At 42.3% G+C, this 14965-nt stretch overlaps 3 protein-coding genes across 3 annotated transcripts; all 3 read left to right on the plus strand.

The window, feature by feature from the left end:
- Positions 1-105: 105 nt before the first annotated feature.
- Positions 106-3621, plus strand: LOC131135732 (uncharacterized). The gene is made up of 3 exons (XM_058081977.2): positions 106-185; positions 1413-1577; positions 1657-3621. The coding sequence occupies exons 2-3, from the start codon at positions 1430-1432 to the stop codon at positions 2718-2720; spliced, it is 1212 nt and encodes a 403-aa protein (XP_057937960.2). The 5' UTR covers positions 106-185; positions 1413-1429; the 3' UTR covers positions 2721-3621.
- Positions 3622-4114: 493 nt separating this feature from the next.
- Positions 4115-7502, plus strand: LOC131135716 (uncharacterized). The gene is made up of 2 exons (XM_058081946.2): positions 4115-4254; positions 4763-7502. The coding sequence occupies exon 2, from the start codon at positions 5114-5116 to the stop codon at positions 6533-6535; it is 1422 nt and encodes a 473-aa protein (XP_057937929.2). The 5' UTR covers positions 4115-4254; positions 4763-5113; the 3' UTR covers positions 6536-7502.
- A 1374-nt stretch (positions 7503-8876) lies between these two features.
- On the plus strand, positions 8877-14300 carry LOC144901557 (uncharacterized). The gene is made up of 3 exons (XM_078795379.1): positions 8877-9017; positions 9803-11386; positions 12851-14300. The coding sequence occupies exons 2-3, from the start codon at positions 9929-9931 to the stop codon at positions 14222-14224; spliced, it is 2832 nt and encodes a 943-aa protein (XP_078651505.1). The 5' UTR covers positions 8877-9017; positions 9803-9928; the 3' UTR covers positions 14225-14300.
- The last annotated feature ends 665 nt before the right edge of the window (positions 14301-14965 follow it).

Below are 14965 nucleotides of genomic sequence, written 5' to 3' on the forward strand. Positions count from 1 at the left end.
AGTACGATATTGTGCTGCCCTTTCTATAGTACTGTTGCTTTAAGAGCAGGGCGGGGTTTGGAGGAGGGGGGAAATCCCGTGAGAGTATGTATTGGTGCTAGCGCGAGAACAGGAAGTGAAGCAGACAAAGTCGCTGGCTCAAGACCGCTGGACTATCTTGGATAAAAGTTGCTGTAAAAGCTATAGTAAGTTGGAAATTACTCTTAAAATGAACAAAAGACGTTAGAATTAAGTGGATAGAGCAATCGACATTTGTGGATGACCTAATATTTCGACGATGTTTGCACAGAAACGTTTGTGTGTTAGCCGGGATATTCACTATTTTCACGTGTTTTGTAAATATGTGTGTTATATGACTGTGCAAATAAGGACAGGGCCATATATCGATATTTTTTAAATATAGTTTTTGAAGCACGATATCAAAAAAAAGCATGTTCCTATCGATATTGACGGAATTTGATGTTGAGGTCTTGTGTTTCAAGATGGCGGCCCCCAAGTGCTAGCTGGTCAAGGCAGCTCATTATATTCTGCGGCGTTTTAGTGTTAAATCGTCTCACTAAATCCGGCGACTTCCCAAACCCTCTTGATGACAGCGGAGAGAAAGGGGGCATTTTGCATTCATGTCATGCGTACAAGACGTGTTGTTAGCAGTGTGTCCGGTCCTCAACCTGAGAAGTGACTGAAGGCTGAGCTACTGCTGTTATAGCGCCGAGGGTCACTGAGGCACGTGACCACAATAAGGTGGCAATCCTTCAGGGGGAGGAACTGAAAACTCAAAATGAAATGTAAAATAAAATATCCTACATTCACACTTTACCAACCAACAACATGACGTTGATCTTAGCTCTCAAATAATGTGAACCTAACGAAGACTTTTCACTGTAATCAATCTTTACAAAACTGAAAGGTACTCCTGTGAAAATAAAACAACAATCAAAATTCAACATTTTATAGCTATAAATAACATGAGATACAAAGCAGAACGCAGAACTGATACTACTGGTAGCGTTGCTGCTACTGCTTTTAGTATATGCAGGCGTCTTGTAAACTCTGATGAAGGGATGCATCTTGATTAGGGTTCGACCGATATGGTTTTTTTCCAGACAATGCTGATACTGATTTTTTTCCATCACCCTTCTCAATGGAGGAGGATGACACATTCGGAGGAGACTTTGTGCATTTTCAAATTCGGACAGCCTTGATGCAGCGCGATGACGTCATGCAGCCCTCAAATGTACACTTTTAGGATGCACACCCCGAATTTAAACACAGCCACTATCTGCCTCTTTAATATTGGAATGCTTGGAATCGGTTGAAACGTGGGAGAAGAAAGTGGATAAAAACGTAGCAGAATTTAAAAAAAAAATGGCGGGATAGAATATTCAACAATAATGGGGGTGTGTGTTTTTCAGGGAGACCAGCTTATGAAATGGATGAAAGCCATCCAGACTGGGCACCCTCATTACATCTCGGACACACGGAGGTGGAAGCTGGAGATAACAAGAGACTACACATAACATTGAATGAGGAGGAACTTTCTCCAACAAGAGAGGAGTACGAGCGACTATGTCAACATTGTGAGTGAGCCCCCTCCCTTGGAAATGGAAAATTACTGCACAACAAGCATCCACAATGATTCCTTTTTGTGTCCTGCAGACACCCAGCGGCTGATTGGTTGTCAAGAAGAATATCCCTCTAAGCCACAGGAGGAGCAACAGACTATTAAACAGGAAGAGGAGGCGCCACAGCCTCCTCACATTAAAGAGGAAGAGGAGGAGCCACAGCCCTCCTATGTTAAAGAGGAAGAGGAGGAGTCACAGCCCTCCTATGTTAAAGAGGAAGAGGAGGAGCCACAGCCCTCCTATGTTAAAGAGGAAGAGGAGGAGTCACAGCCCCACTATGTTAAAGAGGAAGAGGAGGAGCCAAGGCCCCCCTATGTTAAAGAAGAAGAGGAAGAACTCTGGATCACTCAGGAGGGAGAGCATCTTCCAGAGGAGGCTGATCTCACCAGGTTGCCACTGACTCTTGTCTTCGTGAAGACTGAAGACCATGAAGACAAACCACCTGAGTCCTCACAGCTTCATCATAGTCCAACATCACAAGCAGACAACCTCTTAGCTCCACTGTCTGATAGTGACGACACAACGTCACACAAACAGTCTGAAAGCTCGAAAAAGAAAACAGGAGAAAAACGCTTTAACTGTTCAGTTTGTGATAAAAGATTTTCTCGGAAGAATGGTTTGGATCAACACATGAGAACACACACAGGAGAAAAACCCTTTAGTTGCTCCGACTGTGGTAAATGCTTCACTATAAAGGCAAACATGGAAAGACACATGACAATACACACAGGAGAAAAACCTTTCAGTTGCTCAATCTGCGGTAAATGCTTCACTCAAAAGACAGACATGAATTTACACATAAGAACACACAAAGGAGAAAAACCTTTTAGTTGCTCGGTCTGTGGTAAATTCTTTGCCCGAAAGACGCACCTGAAAGTACACATGAGAACACACACAGGAGAAAAACCTTTTAGCTGCTCAGACTGTGGTAAACGCTTCACTCTAAAGGCACACATGCAATCACACATGAGAACACACACAGGAGAAAAACCTTTTCGTTGTTCAGACTGTGGTAAAGGCTTCTCTCTGGAGTCAGATTTGGAATTACACGCAAGAGCACACAAAGGAGAAAACTTTTTGATGCTTAGACTGTGGTAAACTCCTCGCTTTTAAGACGGCCATGCAATCCCTCGCAGGAGAAAGCAAGCGTTTACTTGCTCAAATTGCAGGTTTTCTCTGAAGTCCGTTTGGTGAAGACACAAGCAGAGGCACTGATGGTCAGCAACCTGCGGCTCTAGAACCGCGTGTGACTCTTCAGCCTCTTTGTTGTGGCTTCCATTGGAATACTCAAATTTTGTATTTTTTGCAACAGATTTTTAAACATTATTTCAGTCACACTGGTTGGATTTTTGGCTAAAAAGTTACTGATTTGATTGAAAGTTACTGAATCGTTTCGGATCGTATCATTTTAAATGAGACAATATTTTCGTTGAATCGTACTGGCAATCACAAATCTAAAACGAATCGTTACACCTCTAACTGTAACAGATGAACACTTCCTGTTCCATGACTTCCAGATTGGGTCTGGAAAGTAGAGAGTTGATTCCTTTTACTGACTTCTTATGGTTCACTCCTTGAGGTACGGACCACTTTCAGGAGGCCTTTGAATGATTTGAGTCGGAGCAAAGTAGTAGTTTTTTTTTCTATTTTGCACAGTGTTGATTTGTTTTAGCGCAGACATTTGTATGCAATAAAAGGAATCATTCTATTATTTTGTTCTTGTTGTATTACATGTTGATGAAATGTGTACGTTTAAGTGTATTGATACAAATACTTTTTGTTTACCAAAAAGAAATTACAGAAAATTTAAATTACCTTAAAAAGTACTGTATAGATATCAGTGCTACTGTCACTGTACTGATAATGGATGGATGGGGTATCAGTATCGATATCAGTGCTTCTCTATCTGTACTAACTGGGTCGCACATGGATGGCCTGATGTTGTATTTTATTGTGGACATTGAATGCAACACCTAATAAAGTATTGTTTTCCGATGTATCTGTTCCTGCCTAAATGGTATCATGTCTGCCTTGTTTTAGTTTTCACTACTTAGTTTGGTCAGTAGAGGGCACTCACAGCGTAATTGTTTGGGAGCGTGACCGGAAGAAAGCAACAGTGCCGGGAAATGTTTGCTGGATTCTATAGTTGTTTGTTTGGTAGATTTTTTTTTCCTACTTCATTTTGAGTGTTGGACACCTCCACTCAGCTCCAGGACAGCTTCTAATGTTAAGTCCAACTTTAAGCCTTTCAAACTCATGGATGGGAGCTTCAGGACAAGATAAAAGGTATGTGGGGAATTTTATGTAAAATGATATACACCCGTTCTTCCAAGACATTGAAACAGTTCTCAGCACCCTAGAATTACCCGAACTAAAAGATGAGGTGATGCTCTACAGCAGATGTCAAATAAGAAACTTGTCTGATTGTCGACAGCCTAGTTTTTAGACTTTATTCTTGCAAAATTTCGAGAGTGGACCCAATTTCCGCTAGTGTGTGTTTCAGTAGGACGTTAATGATTGGTGCACACGATGACATCACCAAGCCACAGAGCAAGAAGTCGCCTTCACGAGTTGCTGTTGTAACTCTCAGAAGACGCTATTGTACTCCTCTCTAGTGCACGTGGCCAATGAGGTAATATCAATGCAATAACCTTTTACACTCTTTAAGTTGTTTAAATACGATGCCCTTATAAATGAATGTGCTATTGTTAGCCGCTAACGTTAGCCCGCTAGCGTGCTAGCATGTATATGAAGTTCATGTAAAGACATTTTGTGTTGTGAATACTTCGTATCCTGTTTCTGCTGGTCCTTCTTACTTGGTCCACTCTTTTTTTAATATTATACAAATACCTACCTTTGGTTATCTGTCCCATAAATCCTTATAACACTCAAAATAGGATTCAACACAAAGAATCAGAAGACTACTACTATTATGCTTGTTGAGTCTTTTGTGAAATGGCTCCATACCTCACCTCACACCCCTCTTCTCTAAAAACGGACATACAGTATTTCACCTGACACCAGTTTTTGCAACTGCAATGGACATGGAAATCTCAAAAGCTCATCATTAAAACTAAACTGTAAAAAAGTTTACCTGTGCATCGTAATCTTCCACAATAATTTGTGTTTGTGTTTTGCAGACATCCAACAGCTCATTGGTCATTAAAACGAATGCCCCCCTCCGCCACTGTGTGGGAGCTCCACTTTGAGACTATGGAGCCTGAAGAGCCTATTTAAGAGGAAGAGGCGGAGCCACAGTTCCACCCCCCCTCACACACATTTAAGAGGAAGAGGAGGAGCCACAGCCCCCCCCCCCGATGTTCAAGAGGAAGAGGGAGAACTCTGGATCACTCAGGAGGGAGAGCATCTTCTAGGGCCAGAGGAGGCTGATCTCACCAGGTTGCCACTGACTGGTGTCCTCTGCTGTGACTGTAGACCCTGGAGACAAACCACCTGAGTCCTCAAAGCTTCATCAGAGTCCAAGTGAGGAGATGAGGGAGGCGGAGCCAAAGAACCCGTATGTTATAAAGGAGGAGGAAGTGCCACAGCCAGGTGAGCTGTCGGTCCTCCTCCTCAATGTGGGTGATATTAAAGAGGAAGAGGAAGAGCCACAGTCCCCCTATGTTAAAGAGGAAGAGGAAGAGGAGGAGCCACAGTCCCCCTATGTGAAAGAGGAAGAGGAAGAACTCTGGATCACTCAGGAGGGAGAGCATCTTCTAGGGCCAGAGGAGGCTGATCTCACCAGGTTGCCACTGACTGGTGTCTCTGTGAAGACAGACGACCATGAAGACAAACCACCTGAGTCCTCACAGCTTCATCATAGTCCAAGTGAGGAGATGAGAGAGGCGGAGCCTTCATGCAGCAGCTCACTGCAACACATGACAACAGAAACTGATGGAGACCACTGTGGAGGATCACAAGCAGACAACCTCTTAGCTCCACTGTCAGATAGTGACGACACGACGTCACACTCTCCTGAAGATGAAGACAGCGACTACTACCAAGAACCTTTGAGCAGCGATACAGACTGTGAAGGTGATATGACGACTCACACTGGCAACAAACACTTTGAAAGCTCTAAAAAGAAGACAGATAAAAATTTTAACTGCTCACTTTGTCAGAAAGAATTTTCTCGTAAGAGTCACTTGGCTCAACACATGAGAACACACACAGGAGAAAGACCTTTCAGTTGCTCTGACTGTGGTAAACGCTTTGCTTTAAAGACAAACATGAAATCACACATGAGAACACACACAGGAGAAAAACCTTTTAGTTGCTCAGACTGCGGTAAAAGCTTCACAACAAAGACGGCAATGCAATCACACGTGAGAACACACACAGGAGAAAAACGTTACATTTGCTCAGACTGTGGTAAAGGCTTCAATCGCACGTCAGACATGACCGTACACATGAGAACACACACTGGAGAAAAACCTTTTAGGTGCTCAGAATGTGGTAAATGCTTCTTTCGAAAGACAACCATGCAAAGACACATGAGAACACACACAGGAGAAAAACCCTTTACTTGGTCATACAGCGATATGCGAGCAATGCAACCACACATGAGAGCGCACATAGTAGAAAAACCTTTTAGTTGCTCAGACTGTAGCAAATGCTTCACTAAGAAAACAAACATGGAAAGACACATGAGAATACACACAGGAGAAAAACCTTTCAGTTGCTCAGACTGTGGTAAAGGCTTCACTCAAAAGTCAGCGATGCAGTTACACATAAGAACACATACAGGAGAAAAACCTTTTAGTTGCTCAGAGTGTGGTAAATGCTTTGCTCGAAAGTCAGATATAAAATCACATATGAGAACGCACACGAGAGAAAAACCTTTCAGTTGCTCAGACTGTGGTGACACATTTTCTTGGAAGTCCACTTTGAAAAGACACATGCAGAGTCACTGATGGTCTACTGTTTGACTCCCCTAAAGTCCATGCAGGCTGCGTTGCCGTGACAGTGATATTCTGTGAACGTGTCTTTGTTCAATAAATAAATCCATCTTTTTATTAAGTGCAAAATAAAAAGTCATGGTGACAGCAGTGGTTTCGTTTGTAGTTTAAGGTGTTTTATTTGACTTTGCTGTCATCACTAAATGCTGACTTCCAGATTGGGTCTATGAGTTGATTTCTTTTACTGACTTGAGTTATTAGGATTCACTCATTGGGGCAGGATTTGAGTGAAAGTAAATAGTAGTTTTTGCTTTTTTGTCTCATTTTGCAGTGCAGATTTGATTTTGCTGATTTGATTTGATTTCATTTGATTTTTACAAATGTCTGTAATAAAGGTTCTCATCTATTTTCTATGCCGCTTATCCTCATTAGGGTGGGAGGGTATACTGGAGCCTATCATAGCTATCTTCAGGCGAGAGGCGGGGTACACCCTGGACTGGTCTTCAGCCAATCACAGAAAGTTACGGTCAGGCCACAATAGGAGACCTGGGTTTGATTCCACCCTCGGCCATCTCTGTGTGGAGTTTGCATGTTCTTCCGTTGCATGCATGGGTTTTTTCCGAGTACTCCGGTTTCCTCCCACATTCCAAAAACATGCTAGGTTAATTGGCGATTCCAAATTGTCCATAGGTATGAATGTGAGTGTGAATGGTTGTTTGTCTATATGTGCCCTGTGATTGGCTGGCCACCAGTCCAGGGTGTACCCCACATCTCACCCGGAGACAGCTGGGATAGGCTCCAGCATGCCTGCGACCCTTGTGAGGATAAGCGGTATAGAAAATGGATGGATGGAGTATTGGTATCAATATCAGTGCTTCTCTATCTGTACTAACTGGGTATCACATGGATTGTCTGTTGCTGTATTTTATTGAGGACACTGAATGCAACCCACAATAAAGTATTTTTTCCATTTATGTATTCCAGGCTAAATTGTATCTTGTCTGCGGTGTTTTAGTTTTCACTGCTACGTTTCGTCTTTTCATCTATCAACGCTAAACATTGCACAACTTTGACATTATAACATGAACTATTTCAAACAAATGAAACTACAACTTTTGTTTTTATTGTTATATTTTCATGAAATATTTTAAAATGCCTTAACTTGTGTGACCACTAGATGAGTGTTTTGTGGTACTTTGAAATGTTTTGTGTTTAAATGCAGTTGATTGATGCCTCAGAGAGTTTATTCCTCCAGCAAATATTGTAATATAAGAAGACTAACAGACTGAGGACTCCTGTGACATTTTCAATGGCTAACATTGGCCTAATTATATTTCATATTGCATTTTTATTCCTAGTGCTTGCCTCACAACACACAAATCTGTCAATACTGGAAGCAACACGAGTGGGAATGTAAACCAAGGATTCTCATGGATCGGCATCCACACCCATTTTATTCACTGCATATTATTCATCTGCAAGCTTAAATATATCCTGTGGCGTACCCCAAGGGTCAATACTGGGACCAAAACTATTACCATAAAACTATTACCTCTTTGCCACTTGCCCCGGTGGGAAGGACGGAGGTGTGTGCTGTTTTCATTTTATTAGTCTGAAATGATAAATTACTGATGTACGTCACTGAATCATTGATTACACTTTTTGTAGTTTCCATTTCGATGCCATTGTAATCATTTGATGTTTTTGCTTTACAGTTATTGACAATATCACTGATTTCCTTTTTTGCCACATCAGTGAGGAACATGGAATTATAATCCCTATCTATGGTTTCATTCCTTTCCTCCATTGTCCAGAATTTGGGATTTTCTTCTTGCAGTTTTGGTCCAATATTTACAACGTAGTTATTAAACCTTTTTATATGTCTTGTGTTTTTTCTGCATCCTTAGTTTGTTGAATGATAAATTTCCTGTATAATGTATTTTTCTTCTTACAGGCATTTTTTTTAGTCCTTTTTCCATCCATGGCTGTTTATTGGTTCCGGGTTTAAAGTCCACGAGGATGCTTAGAAAAACAAAAACTATCACGAGAAGACGAAACACACATAAACAGCGTTATTGGGAGAGAAAGAGGACACAAAGTTTTATCAAAGTGTACGCGCAGCTTATAACTTTATTTTCTACCAGCTCAGAGCTCGTCAATACATTGTACGCGATGGTCCGCCTAGCCCCGCCCACTTATAGTGTTCACCATCATGGCGGACTATCTCAGCCACAGCGCACTACAATATCTCTCAATAAGTCATATCCTTTTTACTCTAGACTCCTTGCAGGTGACGCCTGGCAGACCGGATGTAGTCGCGTTCTGCACATGCGTAGAACAGGCATCTTAGCATTAGCAGTGCAGTCGACCAGCTGACAGCACAGAGCTAACTGCCGAGAGGAAAAGTAGAATGAAAAGTGATTAAAGGATCCCTAAAATGATTCTTACCCTGTCGATGAGCCACCAGGACCTCTTTTTGACCAAGAATCGACTTTTGGTGAGTTGTATTTCTTATATTGGCGCTTTGTGTGTGCAAAAGTTGTGATGCAGTTAGTATTTTGCCCTACCGAGAATGTTATGTATGAGTGTCCTGTGTGACAAGTACAGAAATTTTTGGTTTTGCTAAATGTCTGACAATTAGAGTGATTTTTGTCTGGTTAAAAACCAACACGATGACAACGTTAGCCGCCATTTTAGGATTAGTTGAACGTCATAGCGGTGATGGTAGCTATAGCTGTGTTACAAAACCCACATTTTAGCGATAAAAAAGCCTTTCAAATGCATCCGTCCTTAAAAAGGCATTTTCCCACATGATATCGGGTATATTTTAATCGGGATACACATTCGTTAGGTAGGTTACTACTTCATCTTCAATTTCCGATCGGATTTATTTTGCGTGTTGGACCACATCAAGTCAAATTAGTACCTTGAAAAGTAGTACAACTTCAAGCCTTTCAAATTCATAGACCGTAGCTGTGGAAGAAAATAAAATGTATATGGTATTTTAATTTAGCATAATGTTCATCTGCAGGCGAAATTTCATTAAAATTGAGTTGTGCAAAATGTGTTGTTTTTGCCCGAAATGTTAAAAGGGTGAAAAGGTACTCTATACACAGCGTGCGGACCTGGGTTGGATTCTCTGCTTGGGCATCTCTGTGTGGAGTTTGCATGTTCTCCCACTGCGTGCATGGGTTTTCTCCGGGTACTCCACTTTTCAAATGGTGATTTTTTTTCCCAAGTACGCAATAACCTTCAACAACAATTCCTGTTTGTGTCCTACAGACATTCAGCAGCTGATTGGACATCAAAAAGAATGTCCCCCTCGGCCACAGGGTGGGAGCTGTGACTGAAGACCCTGAGGACAAACCACCTGAGTCCTCAAAGCTTCATCATAGTCCAAGTAAGGAGATGAGAGAAGCGGAGCCACAGACCCCCTATGTTATAAAGCAGGAGGAGGAGCCAAGGCCAGATGGGCTGTCACTCCTGCTCCTAAATGGGGGTGATATTAAAGAGGAAGAGGCAGAGCCTCTATTTGTTAAAGAGGAAGAGGAGGAGCCACAGTCCCCCCACATCAAAGAGGAAGAGGAGGTGTCACAGTCCCCTTATGTGAAGGAGGAAGAGGAAGAACTCTGGATCACTCAGGAGGGAGAGCATCTTCTAGGGCCAGAGGAGGCTGATCTCACCAGGTTGCCACTGACTGGTGTCTCTGTGAAGACAGACGACCATGAAGACAAACCACCTGAGTCCTCACAGCTTCATCATAGTCCAAGTGAGGAGATGAGAGAGGCGGAGCCTTCATGCAGCAGCTCACTGCAACACATGACAACAGAAGCTGATGGAGACCACTGTGGAGGATCACAAGCAGACAACCTCTTAGCTCCACTGTCAGATAGTGACGACACGACGTCACACTCTCCTGAAGATGAAGACAGCGACTACAACCAAGAATCTCTGAGCAGCGATACAGACTGGGAAGGTGATATGACGACTCACACTGGCAACAAACACTCTGAAAGCTCTAAAAAGAAGACAGATAAACCTTTTAACTGCTCCGTTTGTCACAAAAGATTTTCTCTTAAAGGTAATTTGGCTCAACACATGAGAACACACACAGGAGAAAAACCTTTTAGTTGCTCAGACTGTGGTAAACGCTTCACTTTAAAGACAAACATGGAAAGACACATGAGAACACACTCAGGAAAAAAACCTTTTCGTTGCTCAGCCTGTGGTAAAGGCTTCACTCAAAAGACAACTATGAAAAGACACATGAGAACACACACAGGAGAAAAACCTTTTACTTGCTCTGACTGTGGTAAACGCTTCACTGAAAAGACAGCCCTGAAAAGACACATGAGAACACACATAGAAGAAAAACCTTTTAGTTGCTCTGAGTGTGGTAAACTTTTCACGCATAAGACAAACATGCAATCACACATGAGGACACACACAGGAGAGAAACCTTTTAGTTGCTCCAACTGTGGTAAATCATTCACTTTAAAGGCAAATATGCAATCACACATGAGGACACACACAGGAGAAAAACCTTTCAGTTGCTCAGACTGTGGTAAACGTTTCACTGAAAAGTCAAATATGCGATTACACATGAGAACACACACAGGAGAAAAACCTTTTAGTTGCTCACACTGTGGTAAATGTTTTGCTCAAAATTCGAGCATGAGATTACACATGAGAACACACAAAGGAGAAAAACCTTTTAGTTGCTCAGACTGTGGTAAACGCTTCACTCAGAAGACAAGCATGCAATCACACATGAGAACGCACACAGGAGAAAAACCTTTTACTTGCTCACATTGTGGTGAGACATTTTCTTGGAAGTCCACGTTGAAAAGACACATGCAGAGTCACTGATGGTCTACTGTTTGCTCTCCTGACTTCCATGCAGACACTAGCCACGTATACATGGACCCAAATATTCCAATTGCATTCGGTTTATTCACTCACACAGAAATAATTACATTTTTGTATGCACCTCATTCTGGTTGTTTATTTACTGTATGCTCTCATCACTAAATGCTGGAACTGATGAAGTCGCTTCCTGTTTGATTACTTACTGATTCAGTCTGGAAATTAGTGATTTGATTACTTTTACTGACTTGAATCCTTATGATTCATTCATTGAGGTACGGACGGCTTTCTTTGTTATTGTATTTTCTGGATGAAATGTTCACAAATAAATGTATTGATACAAATATATGTTTTGTTATTCAAAGCTTTTTGTCAGGTAATTGCCAGGATTCCATTCCTAATTTGGTCCGGATTGGGGGGGCAGCAGTCTCAGTTGGGAAATCCAGACTGTCTGGTCTCCTGCTACCCCTTCAAGTTTCACAGGTGGGCACCAAGGCGTTCCGGCCAGCCCATCTCCTCCATTTGGCTATGTTTCAGAAAACCAACAAAAATGGCGACTCGTCATCCACTTCCGCATTATGCCCTGCGCATATTTTTTAAAATTACAATCATGATTTATTTTCTATGTTGATTGTTAAGTGTTGGTAACACAATGTAGGGCATATTTATGCTGTGTAATTATTGTTTATTATCAAAGTGTATACGTTTCTTTTATGGAGCGCTTGTGAATACATTATACTCTATTTTCCGCCTAGCCCCGCCCATCTCTCGTTCACCAACATGGCGGACTTTCTTCGGCAGAGCGTACCACACTCGGCTCATTTTGTCGCCTTTTTCACTCTACGCTCCTTGGACCGGATGTCGACGCGTTCTGCACATGCGTAGAACAGCCATCTTAGAGCTAGCAGTGCAGTCGACGAGCTGAGCTAACTGCCGAGAGGAAAAGTCGAGTGAAAAGTGATGATAGGATCACTTAAACGATACTTACTTGGTCGATGATCCACCAGGATCACCTCTTTATGAGCAAGAATCGACTTTTGGTGAGTTTTATTTATTACATTGCAACTTTGTTTGAACTGTGTGTGGTTACATGGTGCAGGACTAATGTGTGTGTGTGTGCGTCTGCGTGCAGAGAGCTACAATGCACACGGAGCTGTTATGCAGTGATTAATTTACATACAGTATATGAGTGAATATGTATTTGGTGTGAAATGACGTCCGTAGCCAACGCGATGAAAACGTTAGCCGCCGTTTTAGTCACTGTGAACTCGTGATGGATTGATTGATGCCAATTGTGATGGGTGTACGTGAATAAAAAATAACAGGGTTAAAGATTTTCAGACACGTGTGCTATCTTTTACATTGTCAGTTCATTTGGACTTGTTCATGCTTTCATACACACAATCATTGTTTGTGTCCGGCAGACATCCAGCACCAGAGGGTGGGAGCTCCACTTTGGAGTAGATGGAGCGTCGGCCAATTAAAGAGGAAGAGGCGGAGCCACAGCCCCCTGTGATGAAGGGAAGGAGCCACAGCCCCCTCTATGTGAAAGAGGAAGAGGAAGAACTCTGGATCACTCAGGAGGGAGAGCATCTTCTAGGGCCAGAGGAGGCTGATCTCACCAGGTTGCCACTGACTGGTGTCTCTGTGAAGACAGACGACCATGAAGACAAACCACCTGAGTCCTCACAGCTTCATCATAGTCCAAGTGAGGAGATGAAAGCGGCAGAGCCCCAGCCCCCCTATCTAAAAGAGGAAGAGGAGGAGCCACAGCCCACCTACATTAAAGAGGAAGAAGAGGAGCTGCAGCCCGACTATGTGAAAGAGGAGATGAGAGAGGCGGAGCCTTCATGCAGCAGCTCACTGCAACACATGACAACAGAAGCTGATGGAGACCACTGTGGAGGATCACAAGCAGACAACCTCTTAGCTCCACTGTCAGATAGTGACGACACGACGTCACACTCTCCTGAAGATGAAGACAGCGACTACAACCAAGAATCTCTGAGCAGCGATACAGACTGGGAAGGTGATATGACGACTCACACTGGCAACAAACACTCTGAAAGCTCTAAAGAGCAGACAGATAAACCTTTTAACTGCTCCGTTTCTGATCAAATATTTTCCCCTAAGAGTAAATTGACTCGTCGCATGAGAACGCACACAGGAGAAAAACCTTTTAGTTGCTTGCACTGTGGCGAAGGCTTCACTTACAAGTCAAGCATGCAAGTACACATGAGAACACACACAGGAGAAAAACCTTTTAGTTGCTCAGATTGTGGTAAACGCTTCACTTTAAAGACAAACATGCAAAGACACATGATAACGCACACAGGAGAAAAACCTTTTAGTTGCTCGGACTGTGGGAAAAGCTTTGCTTTAAAGACAAACATGCAAAGACACATGATAACTCACACAGGAGCAAAACCGTTTAGTTGCTCAGACTGTGGTAAAAGCTTCACTTTAAAGAATCACATGCAGTTACACATGAGAACACACACAGGAGAAAAACCTTTTAGTTGCTCAGACTGTGGTAAATGCTTCACTCGAAAGACAAACATGCAATCACACATGGCAACGCACATAGGAGAAAAACCTTTTACTTGTTCAAACTGTGGTAAACGCTTCCCTCAAAAGAGAAACCTGCGGTTGCACATGATAGTACACACAGGAGAAAACCCGTTTAGTTGCTCCGACTGTGGTAAACGCTTCAATCGAAAGACAAACTTGCAATCACACATGAGAACACACACAGGAAAAAGACCTTTTAGTTGCTCCACTTGTGGTGACACATTTTCTTGGAAGTCTGCGTTGAAAAGACACATGCAGAGTCACTGATGGTCTACTGTTGGACTCGCCTGGTTTCTCTGCACACACTGTGTTGTATTTATTGAATAAAGATAACTGCATAGAATATCACATCTTGTGCTTCTTAATGTGTAAAAAAAAGACCATTATTTTCATAGTATTACACATTTTGTCCTCTAAATGTATCATTTAAAAGTTTTTACTTGTTCATTTCTGACTTCTTGTAATTTTGCAAGATTTTCCCATAAAGTTCTGATTTTATAGTCGTACATTTAGGAGTTTTTTTTCTCGTAAATGTACAACTTTATTCTGATAATATTGCAAAAGTTTTTTAGTAAATTTAGGACTTAATTCTCTCAATTCTCAATACTTGGCCGTGCAATGGAGTATATGCACTGTATGTCATCATCTAGGTTATCCGGGGAGAAGAGTGCTGCAGGTTTGTGAACAATACCCTTGGAAAAGACTTCATGACTCAGTAGTGATCATATCATAAAGTCAAATAAACCAACGCAGGCCTTCAGGAGCACTCGAGAGTAAGCAGGGCGTGAGGAAGGTGCACGTTGGGCGTGTGGAAAGTCTTTCAGCCAGCAGAGGGCAGCCTTACTCCATCTATCAGGCCCACCTGCCGGGCTGCTGACAGTCGTGTCTGTGCTGGAGGTCTAGTCAAGTTTACATGGTCAAGACCAGGGGTCAGCAACTTGTAGTTCTTCAGCCTCTTTGTGGCTTTCTTTTGCAATGCTGGAATATTTATTTTTTAACACCCGAATG

This window comes from Doryrhamphus excisus, linkage group LG12, assembly GCF_037039965.1.
Source record: "Doryrhamphus excisus strain RoL-2023G ecotype Guam linkage group LG12, RoL_Dexc_Guam_v1.1, whole genome shotgun sequence".
In the NCBI taxonomy this organism is placed as follows: Eukaryota; Metazoa; Chordata; class Actinopteri; order Syngnathiformes; family Syngnathidae; genus Doryrhamphus; species Doryrhamphus excisus.

Excerpts from the sequence above, each read along its gene's own strand:
- LOC131135732 (XM_058081977.2), top strand. The coding sequence starts at position 1,430 with ATGGATGAAAGCCATCCAGACTGGGCACCCTCATTACATCTCGGACAC. Across the intron at positions 1,578-1,656 it reads CGAGCGACTATGTCAACATT|ACACCCAGCGGCTGATTGGT; the intron begins GTGAGTGAGCCC and ends TGTGTCCTGCAG.
- LOC131135716 (XM_058081946.2), top strand. The coding sequence starts at position 5,114 with ATGAGGGAGGCGGAGCCAAAGAACCCGTATGTTATAAAGGAGGAGGAA.
- LOC144901557 (XM_078795379.1), top strand. The coding sequence starts at position 9,929 with ATGAGAGAAGCGGAGCCACAGACCCCCTATGTTATAAAGCAGGAGGAG. Across the intron at positions 11,387-12,850 it reads AAAGACACATGCAGAGTCAC|ATGGAGCGTCGGCCAATTAA; the intron begins TGATGGTCTACT and ends ACTTTGGAGTAG.